Here is a 25,002-nt window from a genome sequence, read left to right as displayed (position 1 = left end):
GTGTTCATGTTAATTATACAGGTCACAAGACCCCCACCCTCTCTGGATCAGTTTGGGAACTGGCTGAACAAACATCCCAGCACGTCCCCAATCCAAGCCACAGTTATTACATTGGAAGAATCCCTCAATTTTATAAGACACCATGGCTAAGAGGACGGGGTTTTGATGCACCTAATCTTCCTTGAAGAACAAAAAGCTTTGGAAGTGAACATGACTGAGCTGTTAGCGCTCAGTCAGCTGTGTTTGAGTCCTCCCCTTTCTCATAACCTTTGTCAGGGTCAGCTGTCAAACCGAGACGCTCTAGCAGGGCTTCCCTGTGCAAGTGAAGGGGCAGCAATCCATCTCAGGCAGACGAAAGAAACAACTGGAAAGCAGACCTCATAGGAGTGGAGGAGGAAAGTTGAAAGGTTTCGAAAAGGCTAACATAGCAGTTAATGATAATTACTGAGAGGCTGGGCCGGCCTAGGGGTAAAGCTGTGAACTAGGATGCTGTCTGAATATTATGGATATAATTAAGTCTTTGAAACAGACTTGCCAAGTAACTTGAGATGAAGACTGAAAAGCAGTTTAGTGAGCAGAAAGGAGAAATTAGATACAAACTGGCCTGGTGATTACAAGCCTAGTGATTACACCCTGTCCTGGAGGACTTGTGGCCAGTACTGCATCCAAAATAACCAAGTTTCAAAAATCTAAAATCAAATCAAAAAGCTTCTAAATTCGATACATATACCACAGTACCAAGAAGGGGTCCTTCCAAGCTGGTTACCCTGGTGAAATACTACAGTATCTCTCCAGAAGACTTGAGTTTGCTCAGACAAGTCCAGGCGTGAGCTGCAGGAATCCTCCATTTAAAAGTTAGCTCAGAAGCACTGCTGCTCACATACACACTCACATTGTGTGAGGCAGCCACTTGTGAAAGGTAATACTGTAGATGTCTTAATTACTGGTTTTCATTACCCCGTCATCTACCTGGTCATCAGACTGCAAAACAGGCAGCATGTATAAAAAGAGATGAGTTTGTTGAATGAATGTGTCCAACATAGAAAACAGTATCTCTCAATCCCCTTCACCATCTCTTAAGACAATGTCAACTCAACCCCAGGTTTGGTCAAATCCAAAATTAATGCGAAGTAAGCCATTCAGAATTTTCTCTGACAACTCCAGATGTGCCTATTGGAAGGAGTGGTTAACTCAATACCCCCACCTGTGCCAATTTTATTTTTATTACCCAGTATTATCCAGGCAGGAAGTTAGCAAACCCTGGAGTACCTGTGTTCTTCGGTTTTAGTGACCCTTTGCAATACAGAAACAAACACTTCCCTGTACTCATTTCTATGCTAACCGCAGGACCATCTGTTTGTTACAACTAGGCACAGGAACAAACCTACAATCTCTGGCTCTAAAAATGTTGTAGCTGCATTTCTACTGGACACATTCCCAGTAGGGGCATAAAAAGTATAAAAAGTATAGCAACGTGAAGTAAAGTGAAGAAAAAGTAAAGTGGTAAAGCATTGTAAAATCCCTGGTTAACCCTGGCAAATCACAGTAAAAACATAGCAAATGAAAGTTAACAAAAAAAAAAAAAGAGATATATATATATATATATATATATAAATTAAAAAAGGGGTTGTGATGGAACAGATGCAATATGCAAGATCAGGATAAACTTCTTCTGGGATTCCAAATATAAAAACAAGGCTTTTAAACTGATAGCATATTGTGAGACAATGATCGACTGCAGTATTTAACAACATTTAGCGGTTAAGTAGTTGTAACATAGCTATCAACGTGTGATGAGAAATGACTGGATCCTAATAATCTTTAATCTTCCCCTGTCCATTATGAGACAATCAAATCACATCAACCCAAACATTAAATACAGGTGCGACCAAGTTCTATGTCAACTCAGTCTGGGATTACCCATAATACCAGTCTCCTGCTCACAGCACATTATCCTGACTCGGTGATCAAGTGATTAACATGGCCTGTCAGATGATCACTTTAAAACTAGCAAGGATGTATTTAAGGTTTCGTCTGATCCAGACAAATTTCTCAAGCTGGGAAGGGTATAAAATCAGAGAGGTGATGGAAGCAGCTTTGCTAGTGGGAGGGGGGGACCAGTACGCAAAGGATTGTGTCTCCAGCAGGAAATATTAGCAGCAACCCTCCACCTGGCACTAATTACACCCAGAAGCACCTGGGAGACTACAATACCTTCCAGACACATACATATGACCTACTTTCCCCACCCTCCTTCTGCCAAATCCCACATCACAGGGTTATTATTTAATACCAGGACATGACTAACCTCATTAAAAAAAAAAAAATCACAGTATAGAAGAACTCTGGATTGCTGTTATAGAAAATAAACAGTTTTCCAGTGATACTGTACCTTGCTCAAGATGCCCCATTTTGTTTGCCGAGACTCATCTCCTGAGGCCTAAATCACCAAACTCCCAATCCCCAGCTATAGCCAACAGGCCATTCCATTAGGACACACTGAGGAAATAGGGCTTAAGGTTAATGCTTAGGTACTGAGAGGAACAGTTCAGTTACCTCATTTTCTTCAGGTTCTTACAACCAAGCCACTGCCTCCTAGTCCTCTGCTCTAACCACTATCCACACTTCCATCTTACCAGAACTTCCTGTTTTCTGCTCCAAGTAACTAGCCCAAACTGCCTCCTGATCTTCAAACCAGTTGACCACACTACCACTGCCTCTGCTTCCACCCCCAAGCTATAACCACCAGGCCATCCTGCATGCTTCCAGGTAGAAGTTATTAAATTATTGATATAACCCTGAATAAACATCCTTAAAACCACAAGCAAATCCCTTAAAAAGGAAAAAAAGAGGCGGGTGTGTTTACACTAGTCGACCCTCTCTGTGCCTCCCAGGACGATTGTACGGCTCTGCTCTAATGATTCTTAAGTGGCTCCCTCTCGTGAATGGAATCCTGGCTTCAGGGCAGATCTTTCACTTCCTTCATCACAAGACTGTCCTTCAGGCCCCGTGGTTTGTGATTCACTTTTTTTGTTTCAAGTGCGGGTCTGTTTGCACACAGGAAAACCCCTGGAAGCATGTTGTAGTCCTACTTTAAACACAATGCCATATTGTACAGCTTGTTTATATATAGTGAGTTCTGGGCAAGATTGGGCATGTGCACACAGTAGTAGACATGGTAAAGTGAGAGATAACTAACTAGTACAGATTGTCTTCTTTTTAAATAGCTGGATATTGATAGATACAGATAGTTATATATGTACTATATAAGAATAGAATACATAACCAGTACATATGCATCAAACTATAAATATGTCACACCTTGAAGCCAAGCACCAACTTCTCAGCTGCTGATATCCAACATTTTGTCCTCCAAGTGCTTGTTTGTAAATCAGACTTCCAAAGCAAGGAAAGGAAGTCTTTCAGGTCTGTAGGTTGGACTATATAGGGGCTGCTTGACTGCAAGCCTTTCATCCTTCCCCATTTCTGAAGGAGACTTGCAGGTTCAATTCCATCACCTGGTGTGGATCTGTCCACAGGCTCCCACTTTAGTGAAGGGATTTAAAATGACAGACCAGTCAATGGCAGGCATGGGAATAATACCACTGTGTATAAAATAAAAGTTCAGTTTATAAAAGTACCTTTCAGTAGAGGGCATTTAATCTTTGAAAGGCACTCTTAATCTTTGAAATGTCACATTTTTCAACACCTATTGCCACTTTAAAACTAACTTAGCAGAAACGCATTGAAAATGTTTACCCTTTCACAGAAAATATGTATTTTACCTTTGTAAGTGACCAGTTACAAAACAACTGACTCAGCAGTCAAGATACCTCAAAAGGGTAGAAGATAACAGTTACAGTACTAAACTGTAATTACAGTATAGTTTAAGTTATAGTATAAAATAAATGATACAGTAAACATTTCTATGATGTGTTGGGTGGATTTTGTTGGCCAGTAAAATCAATTCTTAGCACTACCCACATCCTTCAGTCCTGAATTAAACATAGCGTTCAGAACAGCTAAAAGCTCTGTTACTAGACCATGTAAACTACATCACGCTCTGTGTGACAAACAGAAATCCACCCTCACATTTCGCAGTACTCCCTGCCAGGAGCAGAGCAAGCGGTTACAATAACAGCTGTTCTCAACAATTCAGCATGCTGTACAACCTGTGCAAACTAGACTCAACTCGACTGCACGGCAGGACACTGAAACAGGGCACAGACACAGAGTTCCAGAAGTCTGGGGCTTGTCTTAGTTTCTACTGTATATCGGTGAGATGAGAGCAACTGGGGTCAGTATGGGATAAAAAGTTGCTGTATTTCTCTTGAGCTCTGAACAAAATGCAGTTTATGTGGCACAATACCCCTCAAAGGGACCAAAATTATATGTATTTGGCAGGACTATCTCTTGGTCCTGAAACTCTTACTATTAACAACCAGCTAGAAGAATCGTCAGCCATTACCTTACACAGATATCCTCATGATCTGCCTCTGCGCTATGCCTTGAGAAGCAAGGCAGATATGAGCTACTTACGCTTCAAGGATTCACTTAAAAAGAATAAAGAACTGAGTTTGTACCCAACTCTGATCACAGGTTCTACAGCCATTGCTAGAATGTTGGAAGATGGGCAGACACACAAACAGATGGGAAAGTACAATTCCAGTAATTTATCTCTATGCCTGCAGATATAGCAGTCACATATAAATAATAATTATCCCTACCTCATACCAGTTTTAAACACTTACTGTATAAACATAATTAGCCTTCAGAGTGATTATACTGTAGATCCAACCAGGCATTTACCTATACAGACACAAGGCAGACAAACATGATACCAAAGCAGCTAATTATGTATGTGGCAATGACAGATATTATAGCTTCCACAGGATGCTTCTATAGAGTGCCTGCCGTGTACAGGCAGATTCTAGTCCACAGCACTATCCCAGCCATTCCATTTAAATACCATTTATAGTATTTCCAAAGATCTGTTCAATTCTGTATGATTCACAATTTGGGTCCAAGTTGTGAAACCAGGTGTAGTCACACACACACAAAGAGGCATTTGCGTTCCTTATTCCAGTTCTGTTCTGTGTATCAACACACTTAGCATTTACTTTATCTGCTGAGCAAAGAACATCCCTTTGCCTTGGGAACGGGACTTTTTTTTAGGATAATTCAATACAGGAAACACACTGTACAGATGTTTTGAGCCAGAAGATGAGTTGCCATTCAACACACATTGTTTTATACACTATAAAACCACCCAGAATGAAATGATCAGTAAAAACTATTGTTTTGTGCCATATTTCCCCAAGGGAAAACAAAATCGCTTGAAAAACTTCCCTTTGGTACTAAGTAGCCAAGGCTGGCTGGGAGTACTTCTGCAAACAGTCTTGTTTATTGGCCTGCAAGAAGACCAAACAGTTAGACTGTTCCAGGAAAGAACATAACATCACTATGGCCAATCATACCCCCAATGAGATCATCAGACAGAAAGAATTAAGAAGCCAACAAAAACATCAACAATTTACTTATCAGAAAGCACTAGAGGCTGAGGGCATAACTGCCTGACCCAGAAGATAGTGCAGTCACGCTGGGTGCCAGCTTAAGTCTTATCAGGTTCTCCGTTTGCACTCTCTATCTATAGTAAATATGAAATTATTTTCTAGCTTTATTTATTACACAGGGATCTGGAAGGGATTAAAACACATGTCTGCAATCTATAGCCCACAAACTTTTGTCTGTGTCTTGCAGATGTATAAAGTTGGGGTCTATACACACACAACAAGCAAACATCTTAACTACTACAGCGTGCAAAAGAGCCAGGCTTTTCTGCATTCATGGTTATAGAGCTTTTAAACTCATCTCACTGACAGAATCTATAACACAGTACATCACATAACACTGCCCATTACTAGTACTCAACACATTGAATGAGGACTGTCCTGCCCATGGTTGAAAGTGTTTGGTATGTGTTTGTAATGTAGGTGCTCTTTCAAAGTCAAATCACCATTTGAGCAACATTCAAAAAACAGTTTACAAGATACAACTCTTATGAGAGAAAACAGATCACTCGTATGCAACAGAGCCAGACAGCTCGGAAATCTGCAGGCGACTCTGTATCTAACACAAGGCAGCAGCACTTGTGCAATCAGCCTCCCTGAAATTCTTCTACTCCCGATCTGGGCTGAAACTACCACAACAAAACTCGTCTGAGTGATGAATGTGACATCTGGCTTGCTCACTAATAATTAACCATGCTTGATCTGCCTATTAATGGTTACACAGCACATATGTTAAATCATTAATTAGCAGCTGTGAAAGGCAGGAAGGGGTAGACAACATATTCTGGGAACCCTGTATTGATCTCCAATGAAAGGTAGGTCCTTCACTTTATCAGAAAAGTTTCTGTGCTACTCCTTTCTCCATCTTATTTGACCGTGAAAATGAAGACAGCATCTTTATTTTTATTTAATTCATGAAGACATCTTCAGCTGTTCCTGTACAGTTGTTCCCAACTAATTAACTTAAAGTTCCTAGGAGAAAGGTTTATATAATACCATGGGATCCCCCCATCCCATGCGAGAAATTCTAATCACTTAATACTTGGAAAACTTTTAAACTCTAAAGGAAATAACATCTTTAGCTTAATTACAAAAAAAAAAAAAAAAAAAAACACGTCTACACAATTGAGCTAAAATGATTAAAAGTGCATTGGCCAATGCAGGTAAGGATTACTTGAACAGTTGTACCAACAACATAATACAGGCTCATTGATATATTTTCAGCTGCACATTTATCCAAAGTTAGCATTTTCAGTGCTGATAATGTTTCTATGTAGTTTTACAGCTGGGTGGAACTGTGGCACAGTGAGGTCAAGAGCATTCAGGGTCACAGCCAGTCAGCAGCAAGGCTGAGATTTTAAAACCAGGAGTTCCTGGCTCTTCGTGCTTTGCTAGACTGCACTGCCTCAACTTGGCATGTATAGCTAGTCTCTGAATCACCCATCACAAACCCTGAGACCTGCTCTTGAAATCTCCATGAACTAATGTGAAAAACAACATCTTATGAAATTGAAACCACACAGTGAAACATAGTACTGCTGTATTTTGCCATCTGAAACTCCCCCCACCGCCCCAAGCTGACATGTCAGTTGAAAACGTTGCTGGCCAACGCCTACTCCGTTCATGCTATCCGATACCAAGGCCAGACCACAGAGGTTCCGACAGAGCGGTCTTCAAAAGGCAAGGCCCTCCCATAATTCACTGCAGTCAGACAGGTCAGAACGAGCTTTGAAACTGGACCCCTTACAACTGAATGGACCATGGCAGAAGCTACTCTTAATACACCCCTGTAATTTACCCATCCATCTGGGGTTTCGATCTGGGTCACAGGCAAGGTGACCAGGCGCTTCCTTTGCGACCTATGGAAATTCCAATACCTTTTTTTTTTTATTATTTTTAATAGATTTTTAGTGCGTATAATATTTCTAACGTGAGAATGCTGCAAACAAACCATTCCTTGAAATCTTTAGTTCAAATAACCATTGACCTATAGTAGCGTGTAACCATGAAGTCACCTGATCTTCTGGGCAGCAGGGCCCACCAATAAAAAGAAGGGATTTTACATCTCAGCTAGGGAATAGATTAATTATGTTTCAATAAAAAATAGACAACAAAGTTGGCAAGCCTCATGGGTCACCCCTCAATTCTCAAACAGTACTGAAAGCTTTCTCAATTGAACCGGGGAAAAAAAGAAAACCTTATGAATCTAGAATAGTGAATTAATACCTAATAATGATATTAGGCATTCATATTTTAAATATAAATTAAAAAAAAAAAAACTTTACACCACCACTATTAGGCTTATAATGTATAAATAGTATGCTTTTGTGTGTAAACAGTGAAAACTTCACTTCAATTTGAAAATTGAACAACAAAGGTCATATAATAATTTCAGCTCTGTAACAAATGTGCATTCAACTAAATCTGAGACATGTAACTCTATGCCCAGTAGAAACATGCAGTGCATACCCAGATTCAGACAGATCTCAATAACGTGTGCTACCGCTAAAGAATGTCATGACAAAGTTCAAATAACAATTAGCTGTAGATTTGCATCCCCTGCAGGGGCAACAAACCAGCGACATGTCTCCCAATTTGGACAATGTTCTATTTTTCAGGCAACACAAGGGCAACATTTTCAATACCAGCCAATCATATTTGATAGTTGTGTCACATGATAATAAGGATAAACCATAACGTCAGACAGACCGCGTATATGGTACATTCTGATTCTTGCATTTCATCCAATTATATGTAGTCTATAGATATGCAATACAGTTTGTATATGGATATGCGAATGTTAATGTCCACGATTACAAAAACATATTTACAATAATAAAATACACGTGTAGCGTATTTTTAAAAATAGGTTTTATTTTAAATTAATTTAGTTTGTTAATGCAATTAGTACATTTTTATATCAATCTTCATTAGCAGCACGTTTACGTCTTGCGACAAAAACGTGCATTATGATTGGGTTGCATTACGCTGTTGCCTGTGTGTTGCCAGCTTGTCGACTGCATGCTTGCACACCCAGTAATTATTCTTTTAAAATAAATCAGGGCTGTAGTTTATGTTTCTCTTTGTTTCTCCTCGACTGATGGCAGAGTTGGTTAATGTGTAAGTTTCCTGATTCTTGTAACACCTCAACCAGCCCTGCAATCCCTAAGCTTGTAAAGCAAGGCCTGGCCTTAACCCCTGGCTGCAGTTTAATCTCAGATCACAGTTCTGTCAGCCAAGTCAGGAAACAGTGACTACAACAAGGGAAAACAACTATATGAAAAACACCTGCACTCAACTGCATTAGTGTTGGACAAAAAGTAGAAGGCTGTTGTGTATATATATATATATATATATATTAATCACGCAATACTGTAGAAACCGATTTAAAAGTATTACTGAACAGGCTGTAGGGTTTAAAACACAACACATTCCTTTCCCTAGCTTTCTGCTTTGTTGTATGTATTTCTGCGATATCTTTTTCATCATCATGATTGTTTTGATATTTATTAGCATATGGCCATAAATCAGTTTTGACTAGATATTTTTGTTTTACATGGGTTATGCATTGGGTCTTCCCTTCAAAATGTCTTCTAAATTCACAAAAATTGGCAGCTACAACCCAACCTGTTCAAATCAGAAACATTTCATTGGTTCCCAACTCCTCTCAGTTCAGCATTTGATTGGTTCATCTGTCCTACCTGCTTTCTCCGGCACAGGTTCAGAAGGGCAGGAGCAGGTTAGGGAATATGCATAATCGATGCTCAACAAAAATAACTGGTCAAACCTGATTTAAACTATGATTCCAGACATGAAATCCATCATTAGAAATGGTGAAATAACCACAGTTTGGGGTGGGGGTGGTGCACCACAAAAGTGTAAATCAACACAAGTCTATGCATTGCAGGAGAAGCCAGTGCAAACGACTAAGGGCATTTTGCAGGAAGTTAGTTTAGCACTTTCATCCTTCAATTCGTCACGAGTCATTCGGAAGTCTACATACTAAGACTTCAAGATTCCATAGAGAGGTGCAATTTTTAAAGGCTGCGTGTAATTCTGCACACCTCCCTTCTTACCCTCTCTGCCAGCAGCTCCCTGATCTTGCTAGCCTGCAGCCGGAACTTCAGCAGCTGGGTCTCCAGGGCTACGCATCGCTTTTGCCAGTCCACAGAGCCACCAGTCTCCATCACATCCGCCATCCCTTTGGGACCTTCTTCTGGGTCTAACGCCCTGCAAGTCAAAAATGCATTGAAGGTATGGAGCAATCATTTAAGGTGAACATTTTAAACCATTTAAACTCCCCTGCTTTAAAAATAACTAATCCAGACCCTTTTTATCAGTTTCGATCACATTTAAATCAGTTTTCTGGAGGGATATTCTTCAAGGATAAGGGTGTAATCTTCAAGTAAGGGTGGTGTAATCTGTAGTCTGTTCTCCAGAATGGTTTGGCGTGATCAATTTTGAAATTCTTATGAAATATCTGTACCCACTGGCCACTTTATTAAATTGAAGCTTACAAAATAAATCAATAAAATATATCCTTAATATGTTGTCGTTCATTGTCTCGTATCACATTCCAGTTTAGAAGTTGTGAGGAATTCATTTTGTAGAGTCTCATAACACCCCAAATTCCTTTCTTCTAACTCCTGTACATATCATACCCAGATCTAGAATGTCCCTATAACTCCATCTCTATGAGTCGGGTCTCAGGACGTAGTTCAGATGTTAAAGAAAACACACTGTAGGTATGTTGAACAAAACCTAAAACGCAGGGATTAGAAATCAAAACCATACACAGAACAGTTGAGAGGTATGTGGGGCAGCTTGAAAACCAGTGGTCCTCCTCTTATCACACAGAGACGGAAGGGAAACACGACTCTGATGTGTTGTGCATATCTTCCCACACTAGCCCTCCAAGTGCCTTCTAATTATAGACCATGAGTAAATTGAAGTGAGCTGCCCACAATGGGCTGAGTGTCTTTCTGCATGACAGTCTCATTAGGGTACGAGATGGTGGCAGAGTGGCCTGAGAGAGGAGGGGTTGGGTTCAGTGGAAAAGAGGAATAATCCAAGTCCTTCTCTGGGATAAAACAACTTCTACTGAAGACCAGACAGGCAACAACTCGGACTGATTATTTTATATCGGCGGTAATATCAGACAGTAGAGCATCGTTTTGATCATCTTGGTTCAGTTGGCTTGCTCTGAACTCAAGCACACAAAAGTTCAGCCAAAGTGAACAGTTTCCAAACAGTAACACTCTTGGAGTTTTTGTGATTCATCAGCGAGACGTCTCTTCTGAGTCGCTTTACAGAATTTTACTACACGACAAACTTCAGGTAAACAAGTGATCGTACCACACTTATAATGGCAATTACTGCACTGTGGCCCATTTACTGTACTCACCTCTCTACCCCTTACTCCAGAAGACAAAGTCTACTAGAATGCATCTTCATAATGCACAATCAAGTTTCAGAAATTATAGTTAGAATTACTTTAGTTATAAGTGGTACTGAAACTGTTTTTTTGTACTGTATTAAGCCTCGCCAGTTAATTTAATGAGATGCTTTTAACCCCAAGGAGATATGCCATCTATAAAAAAGGATGAGAAAACTGAGCAAATATTAATTGCACAAAAAGCAACTTGCAATGGGTGGGTACATTCTAATAATGACTTCCTATTTAAGATTTTTTCTTTATAAAAATGTTCCTTTTAAAATTAGTCTTTGTGGAATTAGAAGAATGTAGAACATTACTTCATGCTTGCCATGAATATTCTGTAATAGAAGATACAGTACGTATACAAATAATTTCAGAAACCATAACACTGACTTCAGTATCAAGTTTGTTAGTAGTAGAGGCAGGTAGTAATAATCAAGAACATGTGTTTTAAATACCTGTTAATATGCACATTATTCTCTATGAATGTAAACTACACACCAATATACAGAATACAAAAGTGTTTACAAAGTGCTCGTAAATAAATAATTAAAAAAACACCACTTTTATAAAATAAAGTGCATCCACTAAAGTCTCAATATTTAACACTTTAAAATGCAAAAAACTAAGGTAGTATAATTCTACCCTGTTAACTGCATTCACTGAACACTATGACCCAACTGAGCAAATACAAACAGGGAGAGTACCTTGGGCTTTCTCTTGGCACATGAATGTTATAGAAGTGTCCACTGACAGAAAGTGACCACTTGAACCAATAATATCTATTTTCTCAGTTTGTATTGTTCATAAACAGACATTTCTGTGCTGAAATCTTTCATGAAAGGAATTTTACCCGAACCCACGTTGCCTAGCCAGGTTTTATAGGTCATGCTACAGATCACTACTGCAGATAAACTGTAAAAGGAATAAAAGTCAGCTGTAAATATTTCAATTTTCTAAACCATAGGCCACAAAGGAGTTATTGTACCCTCCTACTTTTACAGTTTAAACTATAATCAGTGCATGCTGAAAATAATAGTTTGTGTAAAACTTCAACACAGTATTATTCTGGATAATCAAAGGTGTAAACTGGAAGGTTAGAGTGGGACTGTTTAGACTATATAGGTTATGCCCATAGCAAGGTTCCAGTGTAATGATATGTGATGAGTAAATGCTGTGCTGGGTAAAAACAAGAGCAGGCACAGCTGTATATTACAGTGGACTGCAGCTTTGTTTTGTTTTTCTGATGAAAAAGGCACTGGATAGAGTATTTAGAAGTGTTAACAGCTGGAGCAGGGGAGCTGCAGAGGGCAAAGCCTACAGACACAGACCTTTCTAGGCAGGCTGGAGAATTGTTTGTATGACATCTGAGTGCAAACAGACCATTTGCTGGTTAAACACTGTTGACATGGATGTGCTAATTCCTGACACACAGTTCCCACAAGCAGAATTTCCTGAACAGAGGCAATATTTAAAGAAAACTATAGCAAAAACATGGTAAAGTGTAACAAAGCATAGTGAAAACATGGGAACGCATAGGTTAGCATTGTAAAGCCCAATGTAAAGCATACTGAAAAACATGGAAGACATAGTAAACTATGGCAAATGCACAGTATAACCATGGGGAAAGCATGGGAAAACTGCAACAGTATTGTGCACATTTACTGTGGTAAACGTTTATAAGTGATGTGTGTGCATTACAACACTTCAATCTTTACAGAAAGGACATTTTTGCACCAAGCAGCACAAAACGACTCAATTGAAGGGCACGGCAGTCCTCTACAGACCCAACTGAAAACAGCAGCCCAGCTAATCAGTCCTGGTCTTGGGTATATACCAATATATAATTTGTATATGACTTTTTTCCATATTAAAACAAATAACTATTCAAAATCATAGGTTTGTAGTAGGGTTTATTTTTAAAACGTTTTTAAAAGATTCCCTTAAATAGGGCCTATGTACTTAAAATGCCAATTTAAAATCACTTTAGGTAGGTTTCCCATCCTAACCAACAAAACACTCCAACCGGACAAATTAACACAGACTATTTCAAATTTGGACCAATTTAGAAAATATTACTTTTGGACTCTTGACAGGGGTTAAGTGCATTTCAGATTACTAGTTTAAAACCAGATGGGATAAAAAGACGCAGAAATTTCTTCCTGCTCCGGAGGTGGTTATAAAATATAGGCCCACACGCACACTAATACTATCATTAAAATAACTTGCTACCATGGTAAACTGGACAAATTCTACTATTGAAATGCAATTTCCTTGGTACATATAAAACCACCCGAAACAATATTGTTTTTGAACATGATACTGTACAAACACAGGCTGATCCCATTATCTAAATTGAAAACGCATTGGTTCACTTGAACATATAGGAGAACTGCAGCATTTTGGAGCAACTGTTCACCCTATCCATACCTACAGCCTTCGGCATTGTAGGGCATCCTTTTCCAGATTCGTATATCCTGTTGTCTGGTTTGGACTTAATGTACTGTAAGCATGCTGTCACCAAGCATTTCATGGCTTTGATGATGTGCCGTGTAGAAGGCGAGTTTGTGCAGTTCACTGGTTCTCGTACCAAGTTTAAGCGGGTAGGCAGACAAAGTAACTCCGTGGGAACAACGCTTTGGATTGCTTTGAATATACAATGGGAGGGTGCATAAATTACAACATCATCCACTTTTCCAAGCAAAGCCATGGAAACAACTTGCATGACTTTTCCCTGAACTCAAGCTTTGAATTTTTTTTTTCCCCCAACCGATCTTTGAGCACCAATGCACAGTGAAGAATACATATATGTGTGCATTTGACACGGTTGTCATGGGATAGAAGAGTAACAAAAACACCTATTTGTATCCTATGCACTTCCTGGGGACCTCTGTGGACACTGTGCAAGGTGAGATGAGAGACGGGCCATCAGAAACAGACTGACTGTTCAAAACAGCTGCCATTCACAATCTACTTGTAATATACATCAAGGACACATGTTAAATTTGATATCGCAACTAAAACTCCTGGATTTATGAAAGGTAGTTCTAACAAGCGTCATTAGCCACAAGTTAATTTGAAGGCATTAGCAAGTTTAAACAAGTTTAACTGAAGGCCATCACACAGAATTAGTACAACAGACCGCTTTTAACCATTAAAGCTATGGAGTACCACACTGATGTTCAACTTTATATTAAAACATACCATAGCTTACTCTTTTCACACTTGTGCAGTTTATTTCAAGTGGAGTGTGGTTAAAACACCAATAAACAAACTCAAATAGGGAAAAAAAACAGCTAACAGATATTTTAGCAGAACACCTGCTCAATCCCAACTTGTTCAAACTGCATATTTGCTATTGAATGGATCAAACTGTCATTACTGTGAGCAATCTGACTAATACAGTAGTCTCTCGCTAATCCAAATCAGACTTACATTTCATCAGAAGGCTGTGCTACATTTTGTTTTACATTTTCTTTTTATATTTAAGTTACTTTCAATGTATGACCTGCACTGCAATATATATGAACAGGTCCTTGTTTAAAGTAATATTTCAACCCACCCATGTGGAAATTACATTTCTACAGTTCAATACCGATAATGATTATTTAAAAAACTGTGATAACTTCCTGCACTTATAAAGATTATATTTTCAATGAGACTACATAAGGCTGGGGTGATGCAGCAATCTATGAATCCATCGTATTGTTTGATCACCATCGATGGTAAAGCAGGTGCATCATTTTTGTTGTTTTACTTTTGACACTGCTTCCTCTGCGTACTTGAATTTTGACTATGCATATTCGCATCCCATTCAAAAAACAAAGAAATTGTAGTTGGGTTAATTTTATTCAATTACACATAAATGAATGGTCGAAAAACAACCAAGGTCGCTTTCCAGAAGTAACCCACTTGGCCAGAAGCATCTTAAGCAACGTCAGTCCCCAGCGGGTTTTCAGCAAGGCTGAGGAGATTGCAAGCAAGCACTGTTCCTCTTTAAAAGCATAAAATATGGATGCTACCTTGTTTCTTAACACAGAGAAGCTGGCAGTGGTGTGAAAATTCCTTAAACATCAAGGTTTTTCCTATCTAAAGGTTGGGAACCACTGCTCCATCCATTAACCCACAAAACCTGCATCACGTACTTCTTGCAATTACTGGGTTGCTCTTTTCTCAGCTCATTTGAGGGTAATTTTCCCTATGAGGAAACTTTTGTATGGTTTGCCTAATCCTGACAATTTCCTCCCCAAAGTCACATCAAATTCTGTACTTGGCATTTTGCTCTAGTAATCTAGATCATTTCTTCTCCAGTTACTTAGTCCACCTGCAAACCCAAACCCAGCCTGTCAATAAGCCCCCACCTGCCTTAGTAAGTCCTCTAATGACAGGCTGTCCACTGTTATTATGAGCATAACCCAGCCTTTGGTAAATACAGCCCAAGATTCCACTATGCAGAGGTGTTAACAATCTTTTCAGCCTTGGGGGGTACCATAGTTGGGAGCAAAAACTAAAATCACATGCAGTAGGTCCCTATAGTTATTAGAATTAAATGAAATGGTCATGCTCCTCAGTCCTTTTATTTAATTACAAGATGTTTGGATTTTCATTATAAAAAGGATAGACAGTAGGTGTACTAGGAAATACAACATGTATTTCAGTGGAATCAGTCCAGCAACAATGAAAAAGTATACTTTTTTTTTTAATCATATAAATAAATTGATCATTTATTTTCCATATAAAAAGTACTGAACCAGAACTAGAAATGTAAGGAATCTTGTTGATTATACGTTTTAGAATTGTTACTGGCATTTTTTCCTTTAAGAAAAATGTCCTCAGTGTAGTTTTGGGTAAATAGCTGTGAGAATCTGGCCCATAGTTAGGTATTCAGCTTTTTTTTTGTTCTTATACAGTATTGTTCCTTTTTTGAAACACATGCAAAGACAAAAGCACGTTTCTGTGAGAAAAAAAAGTAACTATAAAATTGCAAAAAACAACTTTGCATCATTAAATCAATTTGTAGCAGTTAAATCACTGTTTCGATTAGTTTCTTGTTAGTTTTATGCATGAAAAATCCCTTGCTTCAAAACAGGGCTTAAAAATTGGTTTTCATAATTTAAGATTTTTGAAATGCCATCCTGATATATTGATGTTCTGGGCAATGATGTCATGGAAATGTCTGAAATATAATCAATGTATATAACCCATTGCCCAGATCTTGATCTTTGACCCAATAACAGATACTAGCTGCACAAAAAACTCCTTTACCTGATTTATAATCCAATTTGTAACTTTAAAGGATTACATTTAAACTTGCCGTTCATCTCAATAGTTCTTCAGGATTGCCAGTCTGTGCCTAATTCCTCCACAGTTAATTTAAACACATTGGCTGCCAATAAGACATTCACACATACAACAAATACTCTGCCCCATCCAGAAAGATGCTGAGTGGATCTGTAAGGCAATACTTTAAAACGTATCTTACATAATCTCCCTTTAGCAGACATGTAGTATGTCTGTCACCAGACAGAAGTTCTCACTTCCAACTGGAAGTATTATTACATTTAAAGCATTATTACATTTAAAAGGACAGGTACAAGTAATTTGGTATGAAATGCAAATAAATAAATAAATAAACATTTGTAATGCCACAATGAAGAGTTAAAATATGTTTGTATCATACATAGAATTATATCATCCATCATTTTTCAATAAAACAACGTTTCCACTGGTGTTGATGGAATAACCGAATTAATTATACAACACTTTTCAATAACGGTTTTATAAATTAACTGCTAGCATTCCACTGTATAGTGTGTTATCAGTGACAGGAACCATATAATTAATGCTAAAAAGAAGAGTTTGCACCTGCCGCAATAGTAATAGTTTAGCGGTATAATCAAGTACTTTGTACAGTATGTCTTAATATGTTTCTTAATATTGTTTCCAGAATAAAAAAAACATAATGGTCTACAAAATGACAATGGAAGCTGGACATCTGTTTTAGTCATTTATGCATTATAAAACATATATAACGTAAAATGCAAAAATACTAGTCCTAAATGTTACTTTCGAAATCGGGGGATTTTTATTTTGCTACTACAATCTCCAAAAATTTAGAAAATACAACAAGCATACCAACATATTCCCGATTTTGGCTTTTCAAATGATACTGAATTTCGTGCTTTATTCAAACACCGAGCTTTCACCCTTTGCTTTACAGCCTACGATTGTAGGTCAATGGATAGTTGGACGCAAACTTTGTATGAAATTATTAACACAACAGTGCCTCCAAACCACACACATGCTGTAGTACAAAACAAGACATTAACGCAACTCTCGGCGCTAGGAAAAGTTTGAGATTAGCACCCTACCTTGCAATTTAGTTCAGAGAGTGGTCAGATTAATTTAACAGCAAAAAGTGATACCAATATACAGATGCATTACCTTTAATGTGTTTCCTCTCCGAGATATTCTCATCAACACCTTCCCGTAATTACATCCCTGCTCCCCTGTGCTGTGCATCAGCTCTCGCTCTCTCTTTCCCTAGCGCCAGTGTATAAAGTTCAGGGGAAGGTACCGCAGCGCTCTTGATTTACACTCATTCAGCAGATTCATATTCTCTATTCCTAAAAGGATGAGATACGGGATCAGGTTACACACACAGCCAACCCCCATAAACACCGCAGGAAATTACATCACGGCTCCCTCTTCACAACAGAACACTTTTTTTTAACCCTTTGGTTTACGACGGTATACCTAATTTGATTGTTTTTTTTTCTGTTTGAAGATACCTTGCTTCACAATTTGAATATACCGTATTACATTTTTAGCATGTAAGATAATGTTCTATGTACTGGTCCATATTAGTTGAACTAAGAAGATTGTGCGTAACTTTTTTGTAATTAAACCAACAGCAAAAAACGACATTGTTTTGAGGTGGATTCACAAATTGACAGTAATTACTTGTCAGGATTGCATTGTTAGTATAGCACAACGTCGCATATCCGACCCCCTGTGAACTGGGGTATAGGCGGATATGTGAAAAAGTCGGATTTGCTAACATCTTTAGAAAAAGCATTTACACATCCATAAATAGGTTAGTGTACAAAAACAAAACGCAAACTGCTTTAAACATGGGGCAATTTTTTTTTAGATTAATTACGCTACAAATACACAGTGTTGCTATGCTGTTTGCTATAAGCCACTACCCAAAGCTTTTTTTTTAAAAAAAAAAATACAAAACAAGCGGTAAATGTACAGTAACCTGCAATGAATGCTTCTTTTTTAACTCTAGAAGTCCCTTCCTCCCTGGTTCTGCTTTCTTATATCTCTGTCACTGTACTTTGTGCTCTTTCTTGATATTGCCAACAGCCTATACACAGCTCAGTTTGAATATTGCTTTGGCTGTTTTAAACAAACCGCCAGTAAGCATTGCATTTATGAAGCTTGCTTTGTTTAATTCAAATGCATTTAAAAGCTTCTCACAAACGCGCTTCAGCAAACTCGCTCGCCCAGAGTCCCAGGATGGGCTGCAGCAGCCCCTCCTCTCCAGTCAGGGTCATCTCCTCCTCTCCAGCTCAGCGCAGCCGAACAGATCCCATCCTTCAGCTTCATATCAACATTTTCGAGGACATGAAGTCCCTCATTCACCCCATCGCCGTCTCAATTGCTTCAATTAATTAACGGCTCAACGATATGGACAAACGTGTTGCTTCCAACACTGCAGCACTCCATTACTTCAAGCCCAGCCCAATCATCACCACCGTCTTTGGGTTCAGCACTTCCAGTCCCCACATCTGACGTTACCACCTACAACCGGACATCATCCATCCTCAATGGTCCACAGCAAGCGTCTACAGTCAGAAATCAAGTCCAGCGACCACATATGGTTTCTTCTTTTAATATTTGTGCAACATTAAGGGTTAATTTCCAAGCTCATTTCATTTTATTTTTATGAAAGGCAATATTTTCAAGTACAATTCTAATTTAGACTGCTTGCAAGTACTAGGAAATGGCTGAGTTGTTGTTTCTGTCAAGTTTAATTTTTGGAAACAGGCTTCACATTGCTATTTTACTGGACTTTCCCACTTCCAGTTTTCACTGCTACTGAACTAAAGATATTTTTATAATTTAGATTTTACCCCGGCAAAGCCGAATTTCACTTGCCGCTGCTCGCTCAGCAGCACCAGCAATGAACACTTGGTTAGATGGCTTAGAATCACTCCAGCACCATTGCAGTTCCTCCTTCAGCCTTTCGTGTCAATCTCCGCCCCCTCCTTCATCTGCTTCAGGCTCCCAATCAGCATCTACCATCCGACGTCACGCCCTCTCCCTGTTGATCCGAAGAATCCCTAATTCAAGTCGAGATGGACAAAGAATTCATGGCCGGCGCCCATCTTCAGGATTAGCCCCATCGGATCCCATCTAATCCCCATCTAATGTGTCCGCTCATTATTATTTATTTATTTATTTAGCAGACGCCTTTATCCAAGGCAACTTACAGAGACTAGGGTGTGTGAACTATGCATCAGCTGTAGAGTCACTTACAATTACGTCTCACCCAAAAGACAGAGCACAAGGAGGTTAAGTGACTTGCTCAGGGTCACGCAATGAGTCAGTGGCTGAGGTGGGATTTGAACTGGGGACCTCCTGGTTACAAGCCCTTTTCTTTAACCACTGGACCACACAGCTCATCCTCTCAAGTACTACAAGCATTAATACATGGTGAGAGACGTGGTACGAGACTGGAAATCTGTCTTCATTATGAGTTAAGGAGTTCCACTATTAGGAGAATGACTGGAGTTGTGAAACCCAAATCTCTGAATGTGAGTTCACCTTTTCCATTCCAAACAGACGTGATAGTAGCAAACCACTGATCGATCCTGTATTAACTAACACATAGGATGGTCGGCATCTCATCTCTCTTGACATCAGAATGTGGTACACCTTGCTGCAACCCTGGAAAAATCAACGAATGAAGTCCCAGCAGCTCATCTTTAATTGTTTGCATATCAGTTTCTCACAATTTCATCATCCAACTCGCCATCTTCCAAGCATCTACAATAATGCAGCCATCCCAGCAGTATGTCTGACATGCCGAGGAATCACCAAGAATCCCACCGCATCACCTTCCTGACTTCCTATAATTGCTCCAAAAGCATAATTATTCCAAAAGCATCATTACCAGAAAGTGGTTCTCTTCCCTCCTCTCCGCTCTCATCACCAGAGCAAGTCTTTCTCTCCTATTCTATGCCACACACTCCTTCAGGACTGGCGCAGCCTCTTCAGCAGCCAGAGCCCGCATCAGCCATCACCTGATCAAGACCATGGGGTGTTGGTCCTCTTCAGCAGTCAATTCCTACATCCAATCACTGCCATCCGATATTACTGCAGCTCACCAGTCTATAGCTAGTATGCCCGGAGTAGGGGCGCCCTCTCTTGCCTAATAAAGGGTTTTGTTTCCTCTCCGCCAAGCGGATGGCCGACACATAGCTTGTTCCACTAACCATCTATTTTAGTTATTTTGTTTGTCATTGTTTGTCTCTTCTTGCTTTTATGTTATACATTGGCTTCACAGGTGCGGGTTCAGCAGGGAGCCAGTGGTCCATCTTTTGGGGTGATAGTGAGTCTCACTTCCCCAACCTAGAGTTCCAATAACTCTGCAGGTTCTTCGTGTGGAACGTGGCCTTCTTACTGTTAGTGCTCAAGTCCCATAACTAACAATTATTTGTGTTCTTTCAGATTCTCTTTTCTTCCTAACGTCAAGGCTTTGTATGAGCCATTCCATCCTCTGAGGGTCAAACCCAGTTGGTAACTGGGACCCAGTCACAGGGCCGAGCCTAAAACGATTCTTCTAGAAGTCAGAGTACTCTGTATTTTCAGGGGCCCGGAGGCCATTACAGCTAGCCTCGACTCCATAGGGAAGGCTCTCTCAGTTGGAGTCCGGCCCGTTCTTTTCTCTCTCCCTTGTCTAGAGGCCAAGCATCCAATCCTAAATTGCAAAAAAAAAAACACTCCCTTCCTTTTGCAGCCCTGGCTCCCACCCCGTGAACTAATAACTAAAGAAATGTAATACGTTATCCTCACATAGGTATTTTTGCCATATTTAAAACTACAAAGCTGAGGCTGCAGTAATATAAGTACTATTTCTTTAGTTATGATGCAAGAAAACCAATAACTACGCAATGCAAACTGTGTTTTTGAAGAATAGTTGGATGCTGTTGTTTATGGCGGGCAATGTTTACTGAACTCATAAACTGACCACTGTCTAAATCAGGTCTGTAATTTGTGTTTTATTGGGGTGTGACCAGCTTCTACCAGCTTCTACACAACTGCTTTATTATGTATGGTAAAGTTAGTTTTGTTGTTTGTATATTGCTAAGAATATAAAATATATATATATTTTACAGTGAAGAATGTAGCCAGTTTGTATGGTTTATAAAACAGATAAAAAGGAAGGGATATTTTACTTACAAACATTGATTAATGACCAAATTGCAATTATCTGGTAAAATATATATATATATATATATATAATGTGAAAATAGAAAATCTCCCATGAAACCTGCAACCGAAATAACAAAAGGCCAGATTTAAAGACATATTGACTCTGAACCATATGCTTAAATTCTTTTGAATGAATACATATTTCCATGCAATGTTTTACTATTGTAGGTGAATGCTGCTGTCTGACAATGTGTATACTACTTAGTAATTGCAATTAAATGTATATGAACATAAATTCCAACTCAAAACAAGCAGGGACAGTTTGAATTGATGTCTACTTCATAGCATGATTTAAATAATTCTGTTGGACAGTATATGTTAGTTTATAACATACTGTATTGCAGACTTTATTCATGTTCAATTTCTTTGCATCGGTTTGTATCAAATGGCAATAAAAATCCCATTGAGATTAGGAGTGTAAAACATTATTTGTACAAGATTTGCTCAAGTTTACAAAGATATTTAAAAGTTTTATATATACTGTATATTGTACATAATATGGAACTACTTGTGATGTTTAAAATTAGGATTTTCTTTATGACTCTCAAACTTTTAATTAAATATTGCTCTCACGATTTTCTGGTGTGACAATTAAATATTTTATGACTTTGTAACATCACAAGGGGTCAATTAAATTCTCACCACACCCTTTTTTCAGAGATGGTTTAAGAAGCTTTATTACAGCCAGCATGCTATTGACGTTTACATTCATAAGCTCTCCTGCAGGAAATACTGGTTTGCTTATTTCAAAATTGTTATCCAGCAAATACAGTATAAGAACACAAACTGCACATGCTTACACCAACATCATTAAATGTTCAGTCACTTAAAGCAAACCTGTGACCTGTGAGTTTGCCACTTGCAGCATCTTTCATGCCGTCTTCTTGTGAAACCACTGGACCACAGATTGATTGTAAAAACTGGGCAGTGCCTGTATATTTACTTATACAAAACTAAATTAAAGCAAAAAAAAAACAAAAAAACGAATTCCTTCCAGGAGTGTTAACTAAACTTTTCCATAGATTTAGTTTATACTATCACCGGACAGCTAAGCTGTTTACCAGCCACCACAACAGATCTACTTTTACAAGTATACAAACACTGTCCCTTTTCTCAAGCACCAATTATTCCATTTGGGAACAGCCACATTCTCGCATGTATTTGGCAGGGACAGGAATTAACCCCATCTCTGCTAGCCACCACCAAAACACATATAAACACCCACACTATTTACAGGCAGGGCTCTTGCTCTGCCACTATATATACATATATACATATATACATATATACAGACACACACATACAGCTATGGCCAAGTTTGCATCACCTAGAATTTTAGGATTGAGACATAATTAATTAAAAAAAACAAAAACAATATGAACATAATTTAGATCTTTTATTTAACAAAATGTAAACAAAGAAACCACAAAATGATATTGCAAAATCTACCAGAAACCAGAACAGTAGTACAATATCATGTTAGAGTTTCATTTTTTGTTGTTGTTGTTTTGCATGGATTATACTAATGCCCTTGGACTCCAAATTCTGTGTTTCAGGCTGCTGCTGAAGTCATGATTCTGACTCAGTGTTTTAAGGGCCGCTTTTCATGTGAGTATTACTGCAGGATAAGCAGGCCTTGTTGGAGGATGAATCACTGTGCTCAGTCAAAACAATCATTAGGGCCTTGTGCTGTTTACATGCTGTGTGCCCTTCCAGAAACTACCCTTTATATAGCACACTGCTGCTACTACCTACCTACAGATTCAATCCCACCTTTACTTTTACTGTATACGCTAGTCTAGCAAATTAATCCCTCAATTCTACAAAAAGTACCTTATAAACACTACACTTTACCAGTTTACCTATGCTATGTAGGTGGTGCTGTGGGTTCGAACACTTACCCTTAGGGTCCATTTAGGAGGGATACATTACTAACCTTATCTCACAAGGTCTGGGTTCCTGCTCAGGTGAAATAATTTGATGGCCCCCAGTGGATTTTGGTCAACATCACAAAACCACACCAAAATCGTGAGTCTCTGCCTGTGAGAGGCCAAGGAATGAATATCCCCCTACTGTACATCTGAAACTGTTTGGATTTAGGACTGGTAACAGCAGTGGATATTATACGTCTTCCTGTGTCCTTTTGTAACTCTGCATAGCCAGTGAAGCTTCTCAATTTTGAAGACTTTCCACATCATTAAAAATAAAAATGAATGGAAATAACACCTCTGGAAATGTTGGTGAACCATCAATAGCCTGGTGATCAAAGAAATACAACCCATGGTTACTGTTGCTGCAATGTGCAACATCCTGGTCTCTCGATTCAGCAACGCTGTTCCACTATTGCTTATGTATATGGCAAGTCCTAATCTAAACAAGCAAAATTATCTCCATTTGATAAGATTTAGTTCAATTGTGTAAAAATCAAGCTTAGAATTATTTATTTATTTATTTTAAATAGCAGCCTCAGTTCAGTCCTGGGCCTCTCTCTCGAGTGCTTTTCTGATGTTTGGGGGTTGGGGGCTAAACTGAGTTTTGTAATCTGAGCCAGTTTTAAACCCAGGGCTCCTGAGGTGTATCAGTGCCACTTACATAGGCTCTTCTAAATACATGCAATCTTGCTGAACAAAGATTGGTAGGATGTTTTTTTTTTTACACACTCCACCTACTAAACTTAGCCAGTGTTCTCCAAAAGCCAAGGATATTGTGGTGTAACATGGTGCAGGAAATGGGTTCCTTATTTGCCAGCCTGTACTTGGTTGTCATCTGGCTTGAAGTAGTGTGTCCTTCATCATCAGTTTCCCTGAAAAAATAAAAGCAAAGAGCCTGCAAAGTCATGTCACAAGGGCCATTAGGAGTAGTGTAAAAAAATAATTTGGTAGTTCATCCCTGCCTGAAACACAGACTATAAGTTTGTGGCCATTGTAATTTTCTTAAGTATTCATTAGAAGATGTACTTTATGCATATCCTCTCGACTTGTCTAATTTGGAGGGAGTCTCTTAAAATCAGTATATATACGTCAACTACCATTACTGCCAAGCTGACACATATACAGGAAATAATCAGATTCAACTTCAGATAGCAACTGCTGGTAATTTGTTACATTAGTGAGTGAGAAGGCAACATCCCACTTGCCTCTTAATTGACTCTATTTGGGGTATACTGTATATACCTCCCCTTGTTGTGACTGTCTGAAGATTGACACTGATTTAGATAATGGAAGCAGTAGAATTAGGTTTTAGTGTCAATTATGTGCGGTAATTGCAAATATCATGGTACAAATGTGACAATTATATGTATAGCTAGCTCCATGACTGCACTCAGTTTGTCTGTGAAGTGAGATACAATAGTCGCAAAACTTTATTTAATAAGGTTTAATCGATTAAATAGTTTGACATTCATTAACCTGTTTGCGACAAGAGCCTAGAACAGTTTGGTGAATACCAGATTGTATTTTGTGACAGTGTAGCTAACATCATAATTCCATT

General features: G+C 38.8%; 1 protein-coding gene across 2 annotated transcripts in view; it reads right to left on the bottom strand.

Moving 5' to 3' along the window:
- The window catches only part of LOC117397050 (pleckstrin homology domain-containing family H member 1-like), a 41,753-nt gene extending 24,062 nt beyond the window's left edge, over positions 1-17,691 (bottom strand). The window contains exons 1-2 of one of the 2 annotated variants that reach the window (XM_033995595.3): positions 17,452-17,691; positions 9,647-9,800 (exon numbers count right to left, since the gene is read on the bottom strand). In XM_033995595.3, coding sequence (XP_033851486.3) covers positions 9,647-9,769 — 123 coding nt within the window. In that variant the 5' untranslated portion in view covers positions 9,770-9,800; positions 17,452-17,691. The remainder of the gene's footprint in view (positions 1-9,646; positions 9,801-17,451) is intronic. The other variant, XM_058991492.1, reaches the window with a different exon arrangement.
- Positions 17,692-25,002: the final 7,311 nt, after the last annotated feature.

The sequence above is a fragment of the Acipenser ruthenus genome, chromosome 18, assembly GCF_902713425.1.
Source record: "Acipenser ruthenus chromosome 18, fAciRut3.2 maternal haplotype, whole genome shotgun sequence".
Lineage (NCBI taxonomy): Eukaryota > Metazoa > Chordata > Actinopteri > Acipenseriformes > Acipenseridae > Acipenser > Acipenser ruthenus.
The sequence above is the reverse complement of the archived record's forward strand: the minus strand, read 5'-3'. Positions and strand labels throughout refer to the sequence as shown.